This window comes from Pinus tabuliformis, chromosome 4_2 (assembly GCF_031772625.1).
Source record: "Pinus tabuliformis cultivar Carrire ecotype Pingquan chromosome 4_2, CPIR1, whole genome shotgun sequence".
NCBI lineage: Eukaryota > Viridiplantae > Streptophyta > Pinopsida > Pinales > Pinaceae > Pinus > Pinus tabuliformis.
Genome location: NC_142304.1, coordinates 872,822,558 through 872,845,386, shown reverse-complemented (window position 1 = coordinate 872,845,386; position 22,829 = coordinate 872,822,558). Strand labels below are relative to the sequence as shown.

Genomic DNA, 22,829 nt, shown 5'->3' with positions numbered 1-22,829 from the left:
CATGTTATAGGACTTTTATGAATGTACAAGATTGTCGTTCAAGGATGTCTACATGTTTGTCATATGTTCACTGATACAAGTATTCGATTTCAAACTTGTGTGTATAGAATCTTTGTTTTCAAGATTGTATAAGATGAGTATGTTTTGTAGGCAAGGTCAATCATATCATGCAACATTTTGCAGCACTGTACTTTTTATGTACAAGCTCACCTTGAAGACATTAAAGAAAGTTTATTTTTCTTTTTAATTCCAAGAAAGAAAAATAGTTGCAATATTTGTTAGAAATTCGACAAGCCCAATACTACTGAAGGAGTTGCTCCGAGATCTTTACAAAGTTATTCAACCAGAACAAACCATTGGCCTTAAAGTTTCAAAGCCGGTCCAGTATTAGAAATTGACGAATCCAAACAAAAAAAAGTATACCACTAATAGTTTCTAAACAAATTCTCGACTACAATAAAAGCAAACACCAATTCCCTAGAATCATTCAAAGGCCCACTGATTTTCACGCCTGACCTCCTCCTCCTCTTCAGGAGTAAAATCATTCCTTATGTTGAAAGTTCTACGTATTTCTTCTGGCGTTTTCCCTTTTATCATGTCGGCAACAGTCCGACATGTAAGATCTAGCAGATTTTTTATGTTTAGGTAATTAGCAGCCTGCAAAAACCCGGAAAGCTTAATAAGCCAAAATTTCCGTAAAATATACAAATGTATCTATAGCTTGGACAGGCATATACATGTGCTAAGCATTACTAAAGAAAGCGACGAAGATATTGTAGAACAATTACATGGAATGAGACTACACAGAGATTTCTAGCATTGAAGGATCTCAGAAATTAAAAAAACAATTAGTTGATGGAACATTGATTTACTGCAGAAGCCATCGGTAACTGTACTCAGAGGTTCCAAACAATTTGGTTGGGGTAATTCAGGTAGATTAGACCCCTCAAAACAACAAATAAGAAAAGCGATAGTTTGGTTCAAAGAATACCAAACCATCAAATAAGAGTTTCATGACAGAATGGAGGGGAGTAGCCATTCGCTGAACCATGGCAGCCATTGTCCAATCGCTTTTGACCATTTATCCGCCTTCTGCTCACAGCCCATTCGCCAAGCGTCTTTGCTAAGCCCCGCTACCCGATGTTCAACATGCGCTCTGGCTCTGCCACCCTCTGTTTGCCCATTGGCGCCATTCTGCAGGTATCACAAGCGTCGTTTGGGAAGCATCTTCCGTCCTGCATGAACTAGTCACTTGCTCCTCCTAGCTTCTCCTACTGCAGAGAACGTGGCATCTTTACGTTCCCCTGCGCATGCAAGCATCTCCTATAAACCGTGCTCCCTCATTCCTCAACGGGTTTCCACCTCCAGTCCCTTGGGCTGGAGGCTCACTCCCTCTGCTCATTGGAGTGTCACTTGTTTCCTCCATGCATGCTCTCGGCTCCTGCTCCCAGCGTTGCGCGTCTCCAGGTATGTTTTTAAGGTTTTCTCCCTTGATTCTCTGTATCTCTCATGTTTAAAGGAGTTTATTTTTGTGCTTTATTGAGGATATTGCTCTCAGACGGATTATATCTCTGAGAGCCCCTGCTTCTGGGACAGTTTTTATTTTTAAATGAATGGATCTGCTTTGTCCATTTCTGGCTTATTCTCGATAACTCAAAGCTCTTGGGGTCCTCTGGGTTTTCTCAACATTGCCATTTTTCAAGGTATCTCTCCTTGACAGAGATGGGTCACGTCTTTTAGAGGTTCCATTTTTGGCAATCCCTCCCAATTTTAGTCTCTCTACAGTTTCTATATAATTGCAGGGTTCATCTCCTCTTTAAGGAACAATGCTTTGTGCTCTCATTGGCAAAATTAGAGCTTCTTTCTTCATTTACAGTCCGTGCAAGGACTTCCGTTTTCTTATCGGGAAATGGTGGTTTGTATGCCAGTGTTATTGTTGTTGTTTCGACTGTAACAGTCCCTCAGAAGCCAACTAGCCTGCTGTCTCTGCCTTCGCATCTCACAGGGGACTCTAGCTTTTTTCCGGTCATCCTCTCCCAGAATCCTTTTTTCAAATCTTTTTCCGTCGATGCCTAGCTCATCAACCTGCTTTCCCCTGCAATCTTCATAATCGTCCCATTAATGATCCCTCCTTCCTTTTTGCCTGTCTTGCCTTTTTGGCGGCAGTAATCAGTCTCCTTTCTTCTCAACATGCATTTCTAGAGTTTTCTCTCGTCAGAGATCGTCCTCAATATCTACCAGAGCTTCAGGAGAACATCCTCAACCTGTCCTTTCTATCCGTCCTTGTCTCTTCGAACGTTTATTATCCAGTTTATATTCTCAAAAGGCTTCTCTCCTAGGGATTTTCCTCGGTACGGGGGATCCTTTTTTCGATTTCTCTTCTGATTGTTTGGGACTCCCCCTCTGACCAAGATGGCAGAGGATAGTGACTCCCCTGCCACGAGAGCACTTTTTGCCATGGCCATTGAGGCTGAGTCAGCTCGGAATAAAGCCAGTCAGGATTCAAGGTGGCACACCACGCTGTCAGACTATCTGCCTCCGGGGCTTCGGGACCCTCCCATCCTTGGGAACGTTGCCTCCCAATTCCACCACAACAGTCGTCGTAAGCAAAAAGCACCTGTCAAGACGGTCCCTCCCCCAAAGGCGGTCTCTATTTCGGGTCCTTCCCTCGTCGACCACATTGAAAGTCTCCAAAAGTTTGCGCTGGTGGGAAAATGGTATTTCCCGGAGTTGGACGATGCTCAGATGCGGAGCTGGGTCTCGAAATCTTGGTCCCCCATCATCGGATACACACCGGTCATTTCCCGTCTCATGAAGGACTGGCTCTCTTTTCACTTTCAGAAGGAGGCCGATTTAGAGCTGATCTTGAACAAACCGTGGGTTTCGGGCAGAAGCTCCCTTGCTCCGTCTAAATGGTATCTGGGGTTTGACCCCCTCAAAAACACCCCCTCTCATAGTATGATTTGGGTTAAACTTCCCAACCTCCCTCTTCATCTATGGATGCCGGAGATTCTTGCCACCATCGGAGGCACCATTGGTAAGTTTATTTACGTCGACCCTTGGGTCAGAGGCGAAAAGGACAAAAGAATCGCCTGGATTCTTATTGAGAGACCATACAAGGGCGGTTATCCTGACCAAATAGAAATATTATGGGAAGGCTCAGCGATAAGCCAAAGGCTCGATTTCTGGGGCATCCCGTTCCGTTGTTCCTTCTGTCATCGCACGGGTCATCTTGTCAAGGATTGCAGATTCCGCCGTCACAGGTTTCACTCCATCTCTTCAAAAAAGATGCCGAAAGAGGATTCAGACTCCCGATCTAAAAAGGCCTCCCCCCGGGAGGAAAATTTCTCCTTCAAATCCACAGAGTTTCGGAGCTCACAGGACGACTCACAATTCAGGCCTGTGTCTCCCAATTTTGCAGGTTTCAAAAGCTCCCCTGGTCTGGCGGCTCACAATGAATCAGCTCCTTCGCAATCTCTCTTTCAAAGTCCTCCTGTCCCTGCACAATTTGAAGAAGAAGCGGTTCCTCCCCCTCCAGCCATGAATGCATCTGACTTTCTCGTGGGCTCACACCCTATTCTCATATCCTCCTCCCCGTCTTCTCCCATCAGATCGACTTCCGCCCCTCACAAAGGGAAAGAAGTACGGATGACCCCTACCCCAAACAACTCTCCATTGGATTCCCCTATCAACAAATGCGACAGTGATATTGAACAGCTTTTAAATTGTCACCCCTCCATTCTAGAGCCCCTCACCATTCACAAGCCGTCCTTCCCTTCCATCAGCCCAAACTCTGCAAAGAACATCACTGTCAGGAAGAAACAACGTGGGGGGAGCCGGCACTTCAGAGGTCGTTCTATTGCCACCGATTTCGGTATCTCTAACCTCCCATTGATAGATGTTCCTATTCTAGAGTCCTCCTCTCCACAGCCCCTTAGAGCAAAGCTGGCTGGTCAGCCTTCTAAATGACCTTCCTCATCTCCTATAATATCAGGGGCCTAGGAGCTGGCCCAAAATTTTTGGCTCTCAGGGACACCCTTCATTCTGCTCGGGCTCACATTATCTTTATTCAGGAAACTATGCATCCCAGTTCGGTGTCTCTGGCATTTTTTAGGAAAATGTTTCCTCAATGGCATATGGCTGCCACCAATGCTGATGGTCAATCTGGGGGCTTGGTCACACTGTGGGATCCTCACATGATCAAAGCAAAAGCTTTCAAGTGTTCGGCTAGCATTCTCATCATGGCTTCAATCAGAGGACGTCCAAACAATCTCAAGATGTTGAACATATATGCGCCTTATAGACACAGAATCTCATTCTGGGATTCTTTGTTTAATTCTCACATTTTAGACATTAATTCTTTGCTCATTGCAGGTGACTTAAATCTCACTCTCACATCGGATGAATGCTGGGGTCAATGTTGACCTGTTGACAGACTGGCAGACAGAATGAGAACGGAATTTTTAAAACGGGACCTTGTCGATATCATCCCGGAAAATATGTCTCCTACATGGGATAATGGCCGGCTAGGCTTTGCCTACATCGGAAAGAGACTAGATCGTTTTCTTCTTCACTCCAGTCTAATCCGCCAATGGGGAATGCCGTCCGCAAACACGGGAGGGGTCTTCACATCAGACCACAAGCCTATCTTCCTCGACTGGGGTTTTTCTGCTCGACGTATGGGTTATTCTTTCAAGTTCAATTCTTCTCATTTACTGGATGCATATTTCAATGAATTCATAAAATCCAGCTGGATGGATATCAATCAGGCCGCCGATGCTTCTTTTCTCACCTTTCGCGACAAAATTCAGCTGCTCAAGGACAAAACAAAAGCATGGCAGATTGAAAAAAAGCGCAGGGACACTCTGGATCTGATCGACATCAATCTCCAACTAAGCCGGCTTGCATCATCCATCTAGCAAAACGGCAGATCTCTAGACACGGCCTCCCTCATCTGTACCCTCGAACGAAAGAAAAGTCAACTTCTATTAAAAGAGGAAGCATCTTGAAGGTTAAAAAGCCGTGCTACTTGGCTCGGGGAGGGGGACAGGAATACCAGATTTTTCCATAATTATGCTAATGGCCGCAGATCAAAAAATGCAATATGGAAAATACAGAAGGACGACGGTCAATTTATCTTCTCCCAGCACGAAATCTCAGCAGAAGCAACAAGATACTTCAAGGACCAATACCAGAGGCAATACAGTGACATATCTGACTCACTATGGGCCGTGGACCCTCTGCCGATTATGTTCGATGACGCTGCCAACGACGACTTCTTCAAACCAGTTACGGAGGGCGAGCTATCTGAAACCATCAGGGGTTTTAAAAAAGATAAGAGTCCCGGTCCTGATGGTCTGCCGGTGGAATTTTTTTCCCATTTCTTCGATCTATTTAAAACCGGTTTGCTGGGTATGGTTGACGCTTCTCGTCTCTCTGGAAGCATTAATAGTGCTCTCTCGGCCTCTTTCATTGCATTGATACCGAAACAATCAAAGTCCACATCCTTTGGTGAATACAGGCCGATTGCCTTGTGCAACACGCTATATAAGATCATCACCAAAATAATCGCCGAAAGACTAAAGAAAGTCCTCAACTCCGTCATCACAAAAGATCAACATGCTTTTCTAAAGGACAGACTCATTATGGATGCGGTCGCCATGGCTCAGGAATGCCTCTACTCCATTTGTTCGAAGAACATTGACGCTGCAGCACTCAAGATCGATCTTAAAAAGGCATTTGACTGCGTCGACTGGAGCTTCCTCAGAATTCTTCTTGCCAAAATCGGATTGAGGCCCCTCGCCGTCAGCTGGATCATGTCATGCGTCGAAACTGCCCACTACTCAGTGATAATAAATGGGATCCCATCCTCCTTTTTTCAAGCAGAGAGAGGGCTCCGCCAGGGATGCCCTCTCTCCCCCCTCCTTTTTATTTTGGTGATGAACTGTCTCAGCACTCACATCAACCTTGCTGTAGCGGATGGTAGATGTAAACCTGTTAAAATATGCAGAGAAGTCCTCCTCTCCCACAACCTCTTCGTTGATGACATTTTAATTTTTGCAATTTTGTGTAAATCTTCTTGGATCTGCCTCTATTTGCTTTTTCAGAGGTTTCAAGGCGCCACTGGACTCAAGATCAACTGTGGCAAATCTGTTTTATATCACAATGACTCTAACCCGGCATTGGCTCTCTGGATCGCTGAACGTTTTCAGATCAACCTCCGTCAGATTAAGCAAGGTTTCTCTTATCTGGGATTCCGATTAAAACCATCAAGATACCGATGCCAGGATTGGGCCTGGTTAGTTGACCGCTTTTACAGCAAGATCTCAACATGGGAATTTCGTTTTTTATCCCTTGCTGGTCGATATATTTTGGTCTGAGCGGTTCTCTCACAGCTCGCGATATATTGGAGCCATTTGTTTTTCCTCCCTGTATCTGTCATCAAGAAAATGAATTCCATAGTTTCAAATTTTCTGTTGGGGTGGACGATCCTTCCACTCAAAGCTCCATCTTGTCAGGCTGGACACCATCACTCGTCCAAAGGAAAAGGGAGTCTGGGGACTTCTAAATATGTTTTTATTTGGAGAAGCGCTCATCTGTAAATCTCTGCACAGGGGCATTTTCGGGAACAGCCCGTGGAGCACCTTGATCAACAAAAAGTACTTGAAAGGAAGGAATCTGGCGTTCTGGCTCAGAAGGTCCTCGCTCGGAATCAGGAGTGGCTCCCCCATCTGGCATAGCTTCAAGAAGATCCTACCCTTCTTCCTTTCCAACTTAAAATGGACTCTTTCTACTGGTTCGGCTGTCCTCATTGGAATCGATCCTACCCTACACAACCTTGAGTCTATGATCCCTCCGCCTCTTCTTACCTTTCTCCATTCCAGGGGCCTCTTCACCTGGAACCATATTATACACTCTTGGTCCTCTCTCGAGCCAATCTGGAAGACTGACCTTCAGCTCGACATTCCCCCCCCCCCTCTGTCAAATATGGCTCTCCTTCACATCCAGATTCACTCATCGCGGGGTTCTTCAAATTGGCACCAAGGATGAACTAATCTGGTCCACCAACACCTCTATTCGCCCCATCACTGTCCGGAACATTTACTCTGTTCTCTCTGCTGCCTTACCTTCTCTTCCTACTATCTTTCCCATCTCTCTCTGGAAAGCCCCCTGCCCCCTCAAATCCATTCTCTTTTCCTGGCTCCTATTATGCAACAAGAATCTCTCCTGGGATGTTCTACAAAAGAAAGGATGGTCTGGGCCTGGTAGATGTCTTCTATGCCAAGCAGCTTTGGAATCGAACTTCCACTGCTTCCTTCAGTGCACAGCATCCACTGCTCTTTGGTATGATCTCTCCTGCATCTTCGGTTTTCCCTACAAGCTGTTTTCTTCTGTTCAAGATGCATTCACCTGGTGGGGCTCTCAAAGCCCAATCTGGCAGGCTCTTTTTATTACAACATGTTGGAACATCTGGAAATGGCGATGCCGGCGCATCTTTCAGGACTGCCCCCTTCCACTTTTCTCCATTCTGCCTATTATCCGGGGGTCTCTGCCTGATCCGTCCTAGGATGGGCGCTTTTCGCTGTCTTCTTATCTGCTACTCCTCTTATTTCAGCGTTTTCTATATATATATATCTACATGTATCTGCATATTCTCTGCCACATGCTCGGCAGTTCTTTTTGTGCAACTGCCTTCTTCCGGGAGGCACGATCTTCTGCAGTTCGGCTATCTATTTTTGTTTCTATCTCTCATATATATATCTACATGTATCTGCATATTCTCTGCCACTTGCTCGGCGGTGCTTTTTGTGCAACTGCCTTCTTCGGGGAGGCACGATCTTCTGCTGTTCGACTATCTATTATTGTTTCTACCTCTCATTTTGCTCAATTTCTTGCATGAGGCATCGCCTCCATTGTATTTCTGGATCCATACTTCATATCTGCCTGAGGCTTCTCGCCTTTTGTATATCGTCGATCATTATATCAACTTAATATAATACATTTAGCTTTTCCTTCTGAAAAAAAAGGTCGAACAAAGTCGCCTGATCGACTTTTACGAATTCTTCATCCCAAGTCTTGATTTCGTCCTCCGAAATGGCCGATTTCTCATGTGCGCGGTTCTGAGCATCAACATGGTACTTGCAGTATTGGATGACCTTCGACAGTATCTCACTAGAAACGTTTGGCAGCGGAATAGCATTGGCGGTGCCAGTGTCCTCGATCATGTACTTGATGGTATGAGATTCAAATGCCATAGCCTCAGTGACATCAAACAATTCGCCATCTGAGCTCTTCAAACTCACCTTGCTTTCGGAGGCCATGGCTCCCCAACTAAAAAGTTGATCCGAATCGAATAAAAGATGATGTGAATAAAAAGAAAGGACTGAATTTCTGTGTATAAGCGAACTTTCGCTCGATCAATATGAGATGAGCGATATGTGGTAAGGGCAATAAGTCCATATATTTATACCCTGATTGATTACCCAAATAACCATGCCAAGGGCCATTCGCTGCCTTTTAAATTTTTTTTTTTTAACTCTAGTTAACATAACCCAAATCTAGAGCTTTTAGGATTTTTTTATTTTATTGTTTTATACCCGCTAATTGTTTTCGATTCATGCTCCACCTATTTTTATTTTAGTGTATTAGTGGGCCAAATGGCATCTGAAATTACTCTTTGCTAAAAATAGCTAGTACGTGCTATTTAGCTTAAATGTAGTTAATAAAACAAAAGAATTAACAGACAAAAAATCATCATAAAAATAAAACAAATAATAAATTATTATACTACTGAATGTCATCACCAAAAAATAAGAAATATGATTAACTAATATTATTTATTGAGCTGAGGGGATGTGTAAGTTTATCCGCCATTTGTTCCCTTTAAAATAAAAATAAAAATTATATTGTAAACAGAAAAATAATGTTGGCTATAATAAGAAAAATAAGTAAAAAAAATGTGTTTTCAAAAATATTTCAACAAGAAATTTAAATAAACTAATTGAAGATCTATGTTAACTAATTTATGTTCATAAAATTGTTAAAATAAAATATTTTTGTGTTTTATATAAAAAGAATAATCAATGTGGGTTATCAATAAAATATTTTAATACGAATTAATATTTTTTTTTACAAAATAAATCGGTTGCTTGATATATTCAAAAAAGTTGGAGGAGACTTAGCTCCGATTTTACAAAAGATGAAGTCACAGTAGAAGCTTGTGACTGTATTTCATTGTGGCAATACACAAAAATGCCTTTATTGTTCGCTTGTAAGTTCCTAGAGCAGGTATAGATTCTTATGAACTGAGACAGCAACAAGCTGGTTTTACAGTACATCTAGTCAATAGTGATATGGCTGATATGACGGGCGTTGGAGGCCTCAGGATGGCTATCTACTGCTGCAGCTCTGGCGCTGGAGGAGCTGGTGCTTGGTCCATTTGCGCTGTTGATCTTGTCCACCATGAACTTGAGGATCTCAACTGACTCTTGAATATGAGCACAGGTGTTGGAGAGGGCGTTGAATTGCTCTTGCAGAGAAGAAACACGATGAAGAAACAGATTAAGATCAGCTTCGTATTTAACTGTGAGAATCCTTGTGGCAGCATCAATTTTTTCAGCTAACAAGCGTTGGTGAGTTCTGACTTGCTCGATCTCGGCTTAGAGGTCCCTGCAATGTAAGCAGTCTTCGCTTCGGTCCATGTGGAAAGCTTCAAGTCTCGCTTGAAGCGACTTGGGGAGGAGGCACTCTCTTACTGCTGTAAGATGGATGAGAGGGCTAACAGCCTGAGGATCAGGCGCAAAAACTGAAACGAAAAAGCCGCAGTAGAGAATAGCAGGAGGAAAAAAAGGACAAGGAGCTTGGAAGGCTGAATCGGAGAGAGGGAAGCAGACCAAGGGAAACCTGAGAAAAAAATCGGGGCTCGGCTGATCCACAAAGAAAGAGGCAAGGGCATGAGAGCGGAGGGGAGGCACACTGTGAAAATGTGGGGGGAGAACGCTGTAATAAATAGCGGAAAAACAGACCCGCACAGAGGACCGAATCACAAGGAGGGGGCAGGGGCAATCACGTGTTCTGCTATTTGAAATCCGATTTGTTGTTTCAAAGTCTTCATGAGTGAGATTCGACTGCGTAGACAGAGATTTGCTGCAGGAGGAATCGAATATGTGATGGATTTGATCAGAGTCCTTGGTGGCAGAGGCGCAGTTCATTGGAGGAAGGTGAAATGGGGCAAACATGTGAGTCAGGGGATTTGGGCCAATCATGAGAATCAGGGGATGAATTGGTGCAGACTTGCGCGATTGCATCGGAGGTTCCCTTTTTCCCGAGAGCAGGCCTGACTAGCTCTCTTATCCGCTTCTTGGTTGTTGGAGCGTAGGACATGGAAGAAATGGTACTCCCAGTCCTGTGACAACAGATTTTTGCACCGACTGATGATTTGATGGAGAAAAATATTGGAAGCTTGTCTTTTGCTGTTCATTAAGCTGATTATTATGGCCGAGTCGCCAAAAATGAGGGCTTTGCTGATCCCGTGTTTCTGAAGCTGTAAAAGTCCTTGGTAAAGACCCAGAGCTTCAGCTCTGTTGTTGGTTAGATTACCCAAACCCCATTCAAAGGAAGACACAGGTGCTCCTGTAGGATCGAATATGATGCCCCCTGCGCCGGCTGCCCCCGGGTTAGATTTAGATGCTCCGTCAAAGAATAAAGAATGAGATTTCTTTGAAAGGAGCCATTTGCTAAATTCATCTTTTGTGAGGCGGATTTTCCATTCAGGATTGTCGACTTTGCTTCTGAACTTACTGATCTTTGTTGTTGACATGCTGCTGGTTCTGTCTATAAGGTTCCCAATAAAATTTCGCTCCTCTGCCCATAGGCTGACTGGATCGATTTTCTTTGTTATTTTAGAGGCTATAGTTTCCGAAGCAAGGCTTGAGATTTTGATGAGAATGTGCCTGATGGTTGTTGTTTTGTCTCGAAAGATCCTATTATTTCGAGCGATCCATATGCGCCACAGAAGAGCAAAAGGAGTGGCGTTCCAAACTCTTTTAGCTGGGTTTTGCTTCGTTGATTGCCAAGGATAATTTCTCCTCCAGTTATTTAAGGCTTCATCAATAGAGTGCTGGGGATTCCAAATTGGGGGAGCAGAGGGAACGATGCTATTCCAGCATGAGGCTGCAAAGGGACAAGAAATAAATAAGTGTTGTATGGATTCCTCCGCAGCTTGATAGTTGGGACACCTAGAAGGTCCGGCGATACCTCTTTTCATGAGGTTCTCTGCAGTTAGAAGCTTACCATGCAGAAGTGTCCACATGAAAAAATTGATTTTTGGGATTACTTCAGCTCTTTTTAAGATCTTCCAGTGAGCCCAAACAGCAGTGGGGTGTTCCATGTTATTCAGATAGATGTATCCTGCTTTGATGGAATAATTTGCTCCCGAAGGGTCCCAACGAAACTCATCTTTTTCACCTTTAATGGTGGGTGCAATACTGTGCAGATAATTGCAAAGGGAATCAAAGCTTTCTTTGAGATGGTGGGGTATAGGAGGAAATTCCCATCGAACCCAGGTATTAGATGATACATTCCATTGGGAGATTTGACTCAGGTTATATATGCCTTTACTTTGCAGATAATGAATAATAGGTCCCATACCTGGAAGACTGTTTATGGGAGGGTTCCCCATGATTTTGTCCGAGCCAAGGTTCACCATTTCACCTTCTTTTGGCACTTTAGAAACATTTGGCGCCATGAATGCAATGGCTTTTCTACATAGATTCCATATCTTTGTACAGTGTCTGTTGGGTATCTCTGATGTAAGAATATGCAGTCTTGACTGATTTAGATATTTTGTTTCTAGGACTTTTTTCCACCATGCAGTTTGACTGTCCAGAAGTCTCCAAATTAGTTTCCCACCAAATGCTAAGTTCATAAGAGATGGGGACCTAATGCCAAGACCTCCTTTCTCTGGACTTTGGATGACCTGTTTCCAATTTACTAGGTTGTACTTTTTCTTTTCATTCTTGCCCCCTTGCCATAGAAAAAATCTGAGGATGCTGTCCATTTTTCGGTGGAATGATGCTGGAGCTTGGCCCAGAGAGAATTGATATAAGGGAAGGGAGGAGAGACCTGATTTTAAAAGAACCTGTTGTCCAGCTGGGTTGAGCCACAAGGTTCCCCGTCTTTGTACTTTCCTTTTCATTTTGTCAAGTGTTAAGTCCCAGACTTCAGTCTTTGATTTCCCTATGGTTACTGGCATTCCCAAGTAGCTGAAATAGTCCCAATTTAACTTGCAGGGAACACCAAAAATGTTGGCAATGCTATGTATTGTTTGGGATGAAGCATTCCATCCATAAATACAACTTTTAAGATGATTTATTTGGCCTCCGGAGTATCTCATAAATTTGTCGAGCAGGGACTTGAATCTTCTTGCAATAATGGTGGTCGCCCCACTAACAGAAGGGTGTCATCGGCAAATTGGGAGTGGTTTATATTTTTGATGCCTTCTTCAAACTTGATGCCCGTAATGAGTCCTGATTGCCTCTTTTGATCAAGGGCACTGCTGAATGATTCTGCCATAAGGATAAAGAGATAAGGGGATAAGGGGCAGCCTTGTCTTAATCCTCTTGAGGATTGGAAGGAGGGTCCGGGTCTTTCGTTGATGAGGGGAGCGATCCAAGGTCCAGAGATGCAGGCTCTTATTACATTGATGAGGAGAGGTGAGAAGCCCATCTTTTGAAGAACAACAAATAAAAAAGAATGCCTCACCCTGTCAAAGGCATTGGCCAAATCTAGTTTTAGGATGAAGCCTTTCTCGTTGCTTGCATGGCTTGAGTGTATGGCCTCTTGAACTAAAAGAATAGAATCTGCAATTTTTCTATTAGCCATAAAGCCTCCTTGATTTTCTGAGATAAGCAACGGGAGAAGGGGTTTGAGCCGAGAGGCTATGATTTTAGTGAAAATTTTGTAAGATGAATTGCACAAAGATATAGGTCTGAAACGAGAGAAATTGGATGGGCGATTCTCCTTAGGAATAAGAGCCAAATGGGTAGAATTTGTATATCCACCAATTTTGCCTTTTTTTTGGATCCACTTGATGTATTTGATGAGGTCCTTCTTTATCAATTCCCAGTAGTCCCTATAAAAACAGATTGGGAATCCATCCGGCCCAGGTGCCTTGTTTGGCTGGAGACTCCAGATTGCTTCAACTATTTCTTCCTCTTTTATTTCTGCTGTCAGGTTTTTGTTCAGATCCTCTGTGACTTTGGGATGCAAATGCTGTAGCAAGTCATCATAGGATTCTTCCTCCTGTACTTCAGTTAAGAGATCCTTAAAATGTTCTGTGGCTGCTTCTTTGATATCTGTTTGCTCCACATGTTGATTCCCTGCGCTATCCATGATGGTAGTTATTGTGTTTCTGACTTGTCTTGCAGTGGCTTGTTTGTGAAAGAAGGAGGTGTTCTTGTCTCCACTTTCTAGCCATATTTGCCTTGATTTGATGTGCCACTTTTCTTCCTCCTGCCTTTTTATTTTGCTCAATTTGTTGTACAACTCTTCTTCTTGGATTTTTTCGTTATGACAGTATTCCTTTTGCTCTATTGTACATTGAAGTTCAACAATTTGTAGTTTTAGCTCATGTTTTTCTTTTTCAGGCTCCTTATAGTGCGATTTGGCCCAATGTCTAAGCGCTTTTTTCACATTCTTTAATTTGTTCTCCCATATGTAGCCTGGGGAACCTTCAATATGATGTCCCCAGGTTTGCTGGATGATATTTCGGGCATCTTGTTGATCGCTCCATATGTGATTGAATTTAAAAGGAAGCGGACCAAGGGCGCAGTGATTATCCAATGCGAGAGTGATCGGATAGTGGTCCGATACAGCAAAGGGTAAAACAACAGAGTTTACTAAAGAGAAGGTTGATATGAAGGAGATATTGACCAAGAATCGATCCAATCTCTCCATGATATTGTGGCAGCCCAGCCTTCGATTGCTCCATGTAAACTTGCGATTTTTTGGAGCTATATCTATTAAATCACCAGTGTGCATTATGTTTTCCATTTGGCTCCTGAAAGGATCTGGCTGAAAGTTCCCTCCACGCTTTTCATTAGCATGCAAAATTAAGTTGAAGTCGCCGCCTACTATGATGTTGCTATTATCTTCTTCCAAAATGTGGTTGCTAAGAGTTTCCCAACAGGTTTCTTTATCCCTGTAATGGTTGGGTACATATACATTGAAGATGATTATCTGTTGGTTGCTAATATTATTTTGCAGAATAGTTTTTATCCAATGCTGGTCGATTGTCTCAGCTTCACTGCGCCAATCATTTTGATTCTAGATGGTGGTAATTCCTCCCGAAGCTCCTCTAGCTTCGCATATGCTTCCTTTGTAATCTTTATACTTTCCAATGATCTTGTTGATTTCTGATTCTCTTTGTTTTGTTTCCTGAAGTAGGACGACGGATGGTTTCTCTTGCGCTATGAGATCTTTTAGAGAATTGATTTTGGAGGGGTGCCCAAGTCCCCTGTTGTTCCAAGAAAGAATTTTAATCATTTCAGACCTGTGGTTCGAGGAGGTGCTCTGCCTCCCTTGTCTCTGCTTGCTACTTCTTGATCTTTTGTGCCCTGAATATAAGACTCTATTGGATTCTGCAGACCAAGGGCTATATCTTTCTGGGCGTTTTCATCCCTATGCTGTTTTGATGTCTTTCTGCCTAGCTTCTTTTGGCCATCAAGGGAAGATCCCTGATCTTTGGAGTTACTTCGGGTGATTCTAGGGGGAATGGGTTCAATTAAGAGGGGAGGAAGGGCTGTCATAGAGTGAGGGGAAGAGGGTTGATCAGGAGGGTTTGAAGGAGTAGGGTCATCTTCAGGGAGGGACAAAACATGGAAGGGGTTGGAGGATGGAGGAGATTGAAGGGATTTTCCACCAGGGGATTGAGATTGATGAGGAGGAGAAGGCGAATGATGGGGAGGGGAAGGCGGAGGAGATGGGATTGGGGCAGAGGTTTTAAGAGAGGAGGGGCCGAGTTAATTAGGTAAAGAGGAGCTGGGCGCTGATTTTTTTCTTTTAACTACTTCCCATTGCTGTTCTTGAGAATTATTATCCACATTAGTGATCTTAGTACAATGATTAGCAAAGTGACCATACTTGTGACATACCTTGCACTTGAAGGGGATCTGCTCATAATCAAGCTGTTGTATGTGCGACCATTCATCAACTTTGATCTTGGTGGCTTCTGGAAGTCCTTTGCCCAGGTCGACCTCGATGCAGATACGGGCACATGCCTGCATGTTGTCTCTTGGCTCGCTTCTATCAATATATTTTCCGACTGCATTTCCTATGGCTCGCACAGATTCATCTCCCCAGCAGTGTAATGGGAGATGGGGGAGGCACACCCAAACAGGGACCGCATTAGGGATATCAAGCTCTGGATCGAAGTCTGGCGTCCACTTATTTAAGTACAGACCTCTGGAGTCCATAAAATATGGCCCATTGCAAAAAATCAGATCCTTTTCATTCTTCGTCTCGAAGTGGAAGGTGAAGTAACCCTTCCCACAAAATCTATAGCAATTTTCCCCTGAATTTTGTCCACCCAGTTTCTTTCCACCCACCTCTGAACAGTTTTAGGTGAGGGCCAAAGACCAGTGAATTGCCCTATCAGACCCTTTTCGGCTAAAGCAAGAGCAACCATTCTAGGCAGAGCAGGAGGAAGGGAAACCTCTTGTAATCCTTCTATTTTTTTAATGAATTTGGAAATGGCAGGTCGAGTTCGTTGAGCCGGCAAGGAGTTAACAAGAGCTGAAAAAGCCAGCTGCTGAGCGACCTCCTCCGGTGGAACCTCTGGAGGGGCCATTTGGGTGGAGAGGAGCGCGAACCAGAAGTCTAATGGCGGCAGGCCTGCGCGCGCGCACTAGGGTTCTGAGACACTTTCTTTTTTTACTAGGGTAAATTTTCAACCTTAATACGAATTAATATTGACATATACTTAAAAATACATTATTAATAATCAAGAAACATTTTAAATTGAAATTACATGTTGTGGAAATTATTTTAATGTCAATTATGTATATATTTACGCCGTAAGGCATTCCCCTTCGAAATCAACTCCCCCCTTATTGCACCGTAAGGTTATATGTTAGACAATTGAGAAAAGCTGAACCATTCGATCATGAGAAAGTATTTATGAATTCGTTGAACACTAGTATTCAATTCGCATAGGTAAAGATGTCGTCTACGAACTCCTGAACTTTGGCAGTGAGCTCTTCGGCAGTTGATTAACGTGGTTGATTTCTGCCACAATCGATGTGTATCACCCAGATTTGAAGCTGTAGAACCTGTTATTAGAGGAAAATCGTGATATGAATGGCACCGTCTTCGACATCAATGTGCTGCTGAAGCAGTTCAGACATGACTACCTTCTCTAGATGGCGTGCGCCACACCGACATACATTTTGCCAGAGGTGATTATGAAGAATGGATCTGACGGAGCCAAGGCCAACATCTGGTCTTGCATGGTCATATTGTTTGTGCTCCTCACGGGGTACCTGTCGTTCTAGGATGCGAATCTGATAGTAATGTATAAGAAGATCTACAAGGGGATTTCAAATGCCTTCCTCATTTTCCTCTGAAGTTCGATGTCTCGTTATCTCGCTGCTAGACCCTAACCCTATGACGAGGATCATTGTTCCACCTCTCATGGATGTTTCTTGGTTCTACCAGAGCTTGAAGCACCTGTAGGCCGACAATGATGTGGAAGTTGGACAACTGGAAGATGTTGGCTCGGCCTGCCCCGACCCCAAGCCGACCTACCTAAAAGCCTTTGACATAATTTCCCTCCTGTCGAGGTGTAATCTCTCGAGGTTCTTCAAAGATGATGTCGTAAAGAAGGAGGAGTTGAGGTTCACTTTGACTTAGCTAGCATCGAGCAAAATGTTGAAGTTGGAGGAGAGAAGTTGAGTGTATGAAATGGTCAGATTCAAGCATTTGGAAGAAAAACCTCAAAATTTAGAAGAAAGGGTTTGGGTAAATCCATGGATCTGATAACAAGATTGAATGATTAGGTCTCGGAAAACCTAATGTTGGTGTTGCTGGAATGCTCTAAATGAGTGCCTTCGAAAAATGAAGATACTGAGAAATCTGTACCAGAAAATCAATGCAGAGAAGAGATTCCAATCGTTCCCTCTGTATGGAAGAGACTTCCTAAGGAGATATTAGAGCTGGTCTTGGCCAGATTGCCACTGAAGAGAATCCTCATATTGAGAATAATGTGTCACAAGTGGAACATATTATCATTGAGCAAGAGGTTTACCATACTTCATTCTATTCTCTAAGCCCTAAGTTTCAAGAAATGTGTTCTTGTTTGATGTCCTTGATGGTTAATGCAAAGTGAGCTATTGATAATGGAAGTGCAAAGACAGGCGAAACCCATTCTTCTGTTTATGCGAATATGACATTTGAAGTAATGTAATGGAAAAGGGGAGCTCCAAATCTGACCATGAAGGTTGCAAGGGAATTCCATGGACCGAGGAAGAACACAGGTAAAAATTTAAGCCCTGGATACCTTTTCTCTCCAATAATTTTATTTTCGGCAATAATTGTACAGACCAATGGTATTCACTTGACTTCAGTCCATTGCATAGTTTGTTCCCCTGTTTTTATCTTATATATCAATATATTAAATTACTTTGACAACTCTGTATTGATTTGGATTTGTGTTTCTTTGGGATTTTTAGAGCTTCAAAGTTTTAGTTGTTTGAGATTCTTTATCATTAGTTTATTGATCTGACCTATAAATTTCCTCTAGGTTCTATTCTTGTGGGCCCGTTATTAGAAAAAAATTATGCTGCAAGTTTTCTACCTTTATCTCTGTGAAAAGGAAGTACATATTTATATTCGTTTGGATTTTTTGATGTTATTGTTTTCTTTCACAATTTTTTTGACTGCCATTCCATTTTTTGAATGAAAATAAACAAATTGGATTGAACCATTCAATTTTTGTGATGGTTTTCTTTATGGTGAATATTTTGAAACTTTTTAGAAGGATAATGCTTATGTTCCTCCTATCTGGTTAATTTCTTGAGGACCTATCCTAAAAACTTAATAAACAAATTTCAGGCCACCTAACTAAGGTTGTCACAACTGATAATTAAAATAAAAAATCGTTGCCAAAGTAAAAATTCTTAAAGTAGGTTTGAGGCACTCTAAGAGCCTGCATACATTAGTTGGAATTGATCAAATGTGTTCAGGGTGGAGACACTCTAGATCTTCTCTTAATGATCCAGGTGGCTCTAGGGACACACACAGGACAAAGAGGGCTTATGAACACTCGAAAATAAAAATGGTCAGAATGATTTCAAACTAGGACTTGAGTGTATATATCATCATCCTGATCACGACAATGTGAATAGTTCGTCAATCCGAGCTCATACGAGGGAGAACGAGCCAGTCAAAGTTTTGGTCAAAGTTGGGTTGTGGGCCAGGTTTGAGTGTCCTACAATTTGATTGACCCCAAGGCATGAAACTTAGCTCTCGAAGTGGGCTAAAGTGTTGCCTCTTTAATTTGTCTAATAAGCCTTATGTTAGACAAATTTGAATAAATTTCCCTATTATTAAATAAATAAATAAATAAATAAATATATATATATATATCTATATATATATATATATATATATATATATATATACAAAAGCTATGTTTAAATATGGGCCAGTGGCCACGACCCTACCGGACCCTCCATCGACCACCATACAATGTTCGTATTAATGGGGTGGGCGGGCCACCTCCGGTGAACCCGGCCCACATCCCTATCCACAAACGTACGCATAGTTAATGGGAGGTCGGTGGGTATCGAGCCTGTGCCAGCCACGTCGGCTGGCCCGCGACCATGCGGCGGCAACATGGCATGTCAAATAAAACAACGCGACTCCCTTTTAATGCACACCACGCTACCTTTAATACCACGTGGAACTGATGGCAAGAAATGTAGCACATGCCACCAAAACAGTGGAACCACCGCCCAATAATAAAATCTAAAAAAAAAAAGATTTTGCATGTTAATTTGGGAGGGGTGGAATTTGATCCCCCAACCCCTCCTCAACCATTTTCTAAACTCTACCATTGCGCCAACCAACCCCACATGGGTTAATCCACCCAAGATTTACATATAAAATCATTTTTGTTAGTGCACCCAGGAGCAGATGGAGGAACCAGGGGCGGCCATAGATTTTGAGACAGAGGAGGCATGATATTATTTGATGCCCAAAGATTCTCTGGGGAGGTAAAAAAAAAATTGTCAGAACATAGTCAAGTTTATAGTCGTTTTTCACGGTTTTCTGTAGTGATCGCAATGGCGAGGTCAAATTCACCTTTTGAGTTGTGTATTTTTAGTCCACCCATGGAGAAAAATCTTTGAGGAATCTAGGGGGAATCTAAAAGATTCCTTAAGTCCCAGATTCTCAATTTCTCATAATTCTGAAATTTGACAATCGATTTTGCACTATTCGATGCCACAAATCTAATGGTACATTCAGATTTTTCATTTTCACATTATATTCCTCAGCCACGTTTCTAAGTGGAATGTAGGTGTTAGCATTCATGTGTGAGCAACAATTTCCATGGGATTGATGCCATCCAATAAATGGCACAAACAGCTTCAGCAGTTTGACATCTGCTTCTTCAAATGGCCCTTGGTTGTGAAAATGTTTTTCGCCTTGATCTGCCAGCTTACATGCACAATGGGTTGCCATTTGGCAGCCCAAGGTCAATTAAAAATTTGGTGTGGGTCAGTCGGAGGCCCGACAATATTCGGACCCCTCACCTCCTAGCTACCATTCTAGCACTCTACCAACTCTACTCACTGTGGTGCTTGTTACATTATGGGCAGAACCAATACTTGAAACTTGTTATTTTTGTGGCTTTATATTATTATTGTTAGGTCGGATTGGTTATATTGTGTCCCCTTAGACTCCTATATATAGAAATGAGGTTTTGTCATTTGTATCATCCGTGAATATTTCATTTGTGTAATGTAAAGGAGGTTGCCCCCTCGAAGAGGCTGAATTCTAAGGCGTTCAACTATCTTTTCTATCTTTTTGTGAGTTGGTTTCATAACATTTGGTATCAGAGCTTTGGATTCTAGGGTTTCTCTGCTCCAAATAAGTTATCGTGGCATTTGCGCTATAACTTTAACTTTAACTTCTTCTTCTTCTTCTTCTTTTTTTTTTCTGCAACATTTCAGACACTTAAAAAAACCCATTTGGGTTGAAATCGTTCTGAACCTCGGGTCTGAATTTCTAAGCTTTTCACGCTATATTTGCGGAGTTGAGCTCCTACAAAGTGAAAAAAGGTGTGTAGATTTTTTAAAATTTTTGCATAAGCTTGGTTTGAAAAATTAGTTTGAAGGAATTCAAAGGGAATAATGAAGAATTATTAGCATTAATTAATGCCCCGAAGAAAGAAAATGCAAACACCTAGTAAGAAACCTGAAAGCTCTAGCATGACTTGTGAAGAAGAGAAAGAAATGCAACATGATATATCAAAAATAAAAGACAAAGTACAACAAATTTCACTCTCACTAAAGGTAAATGAAGCCAAGATGAATGGCGTGAAAGCTAATATGAATGGCATGCAAGTTAAGATGATGGTGTGGAAGCTAAGATGGATGGCATGGAAGCTAAGATGAATGGCATGGATGATAAGATGGAAGAATTGAAGATAAATTTGAATAAGTTGCTACAAGAAATGGTCACTAATGGTGAAAGGGTAGTAAAGGAAACTCATGATGAGAAAAAAAGAAATGTTAATCATGATTTCATAGACTCTAATGTTGGATTGAAGACCCACCATATTCCAAAAGTCGATATGAGGAAGTTTGATGGCAAGGATCCCGCAACGTGGATACTACAGATGGAGCAATTTTTCGATCTCCATAATGTGCAAAACACACAAAAGGTACGTATTACAACTTTATATTTGGAACCAAATCAGTTTGTATGGTATCAATGTCTTTGGTCTTGTAAACAAATTTCCGCTTGGGCAATTTTTACGGAAGAAATGACAGCACATTCCGAGGATACAAAAAGCAACACCTTTTTTAGCCAATTGATAAGTCTCAAACAAAAGGGTTCAATGATGGAGCACATTGAGGACTTCCAAAAATTGAACATAAGGGTAAAAGATATTCCAGAGGAGCATAGGATTGATGTGTTCATAGGGACTTTAAAGGATAATATCCAACATGAGGTTTGCCTTTGGGACCCTGATTCATTGGAGAAGGCATTCAGGTTAGCAAGAAAAATGGAAAGCAAAATTATGGCAACGAGGAAGCCTACCACTCACAACTATAAAGATGGAAGTGTTGTTGCCCCTAGCCTTCCACAACTTATATGGTTGACACCACAACAATTGGAAGAAAAAAGAGCAAAAGGGCTTTGTTACAGTTTTGATAGCAAATACACTAAAGGTCATAAGTGTGTTGAGAAGAAATTATTCTACATAGATTGTGAAGAGGAGGAAGAAAAGGAACAAGAAATGTCAAAAGAAGAGAATATTCTCCAGGAACAAACCCTAGATAAAGAAGAAATGAATCCGACCATATCTTTTAATGCATTGGTTGGAATTACCACTCCTCAAACTATCAAGATAGAAGGACATATCAAGAATAAAAAGGTAATAATGTTGATTGATTCAGGAAGTACCCACAATTTTATTCATTGTAAGATAACAAAAGAATTGAATTGCTTCCTATATCCAGCACCAGAGTGTCAAGTGATGGTTGCAAGTGGAGGAACCATAAATTTCTCTAGAAAGTGCCATAATATCAAGCTATCCATGGGAGAATATGTATTGAATAGCCCAATGCTTTCTATTCCAATGGGAGGTGCTGATGTTGTACTAGGAGTCCAATGGCTACAATCCTTGGGTACAATAGCTTTTAATTTTCAAGAACTTTTCATGAAATTTTCTGTGGAAGGAAAGGAAGTTGAATTAAGGGGTATTTCAGGGAAACCGGGAAAGATAATAAGCTCTAACAGTATGACAAAGCTTCTAAAAAAGGAACAACGACCTCGAGTAATTGCACAATTATGTTCACTAGATATTTCCACATCGAAATCATCTATTTCTCCAAATCTCCAAAAAGTCTTGGACAATCATTCCAAGGTATTTGAGACTCCCAAAGGTCTCCCACCTATTCGTGATCATGATCATGCTATACATTTGATTCCAAGAAGTGTTCCTCCAAACATCAGGCCGGACAGATATCCCTATGCCCAAAAGAGTGAAATTGAACGTATGGTTGCAGAAATGCTAGAGGCTGGTATAATTCAACCTAGTCAAAGTTCTTTCTCCGCTCTAGTAGTATTGGTGCACAAGAAGGATGGATCATGGTGCATGTGTTCGGATTATAGGGAGCTCAATAAGCTCACTATTAAAGATAAATTTCCCATTCCTGTCATTGATGAATTATTGGATGAATTGCATGGATCAATTTACTTCACCAAGTTGGATCTTCGTTCAGGATATCATCAAATCAGAATGAAGACTGTAGAAATTCCGAAAACAACATTTAGAACTCATGAGGGTCATTATGAATTTTTGGTCATGCCTTTTGGCTTACCGATGCACCTTCTACATTTCAAGGTTTGATGAATTCCATTTTCAAACCCTTCCTTAGAAAATTTGGTGTTAGTATTTTTTGATGATATACTACTCTACAACAAGTCTTGGAAGGATCATGTTGAACATGTTGACAGGGTGCTACAACAATTGGAGGAGAAACAATTATATGCAAAAAGCTCCAAATGTTTCCTTGGAATATAAGAGGTGGAATATCTGG

At 42.0% G+C, this 22,829-nt stretch overlaps 1 protein-coding gene across 1 annotated transcript; it reads right to left on the bottom strand.

Moving 5' to 3' along the window:
* Positions 1-474: 474 nt before the first annotated feature.
* On the bottom strand, positions 475-8,321 carry LOC149172465 (SKP1-like protein 1B). Its single transcript, XM_089427723.1, has 2 exons — positions 8,020-8,321; positions 475-658 (listed from the first exon to the last, which is right to left on the bottom strand). The coding sequence occupies exons 1-2, from the start codon at positions 8,319-8,321 to the stop codon at positions 484-486; spliced, it is 477 nt and encodes a 158-aa protein (XP_089283849.1). The 3' UTR covers positions 475-483.
* Positions 8,322-22,829: the final 14,508 nt, after the last annotated feature.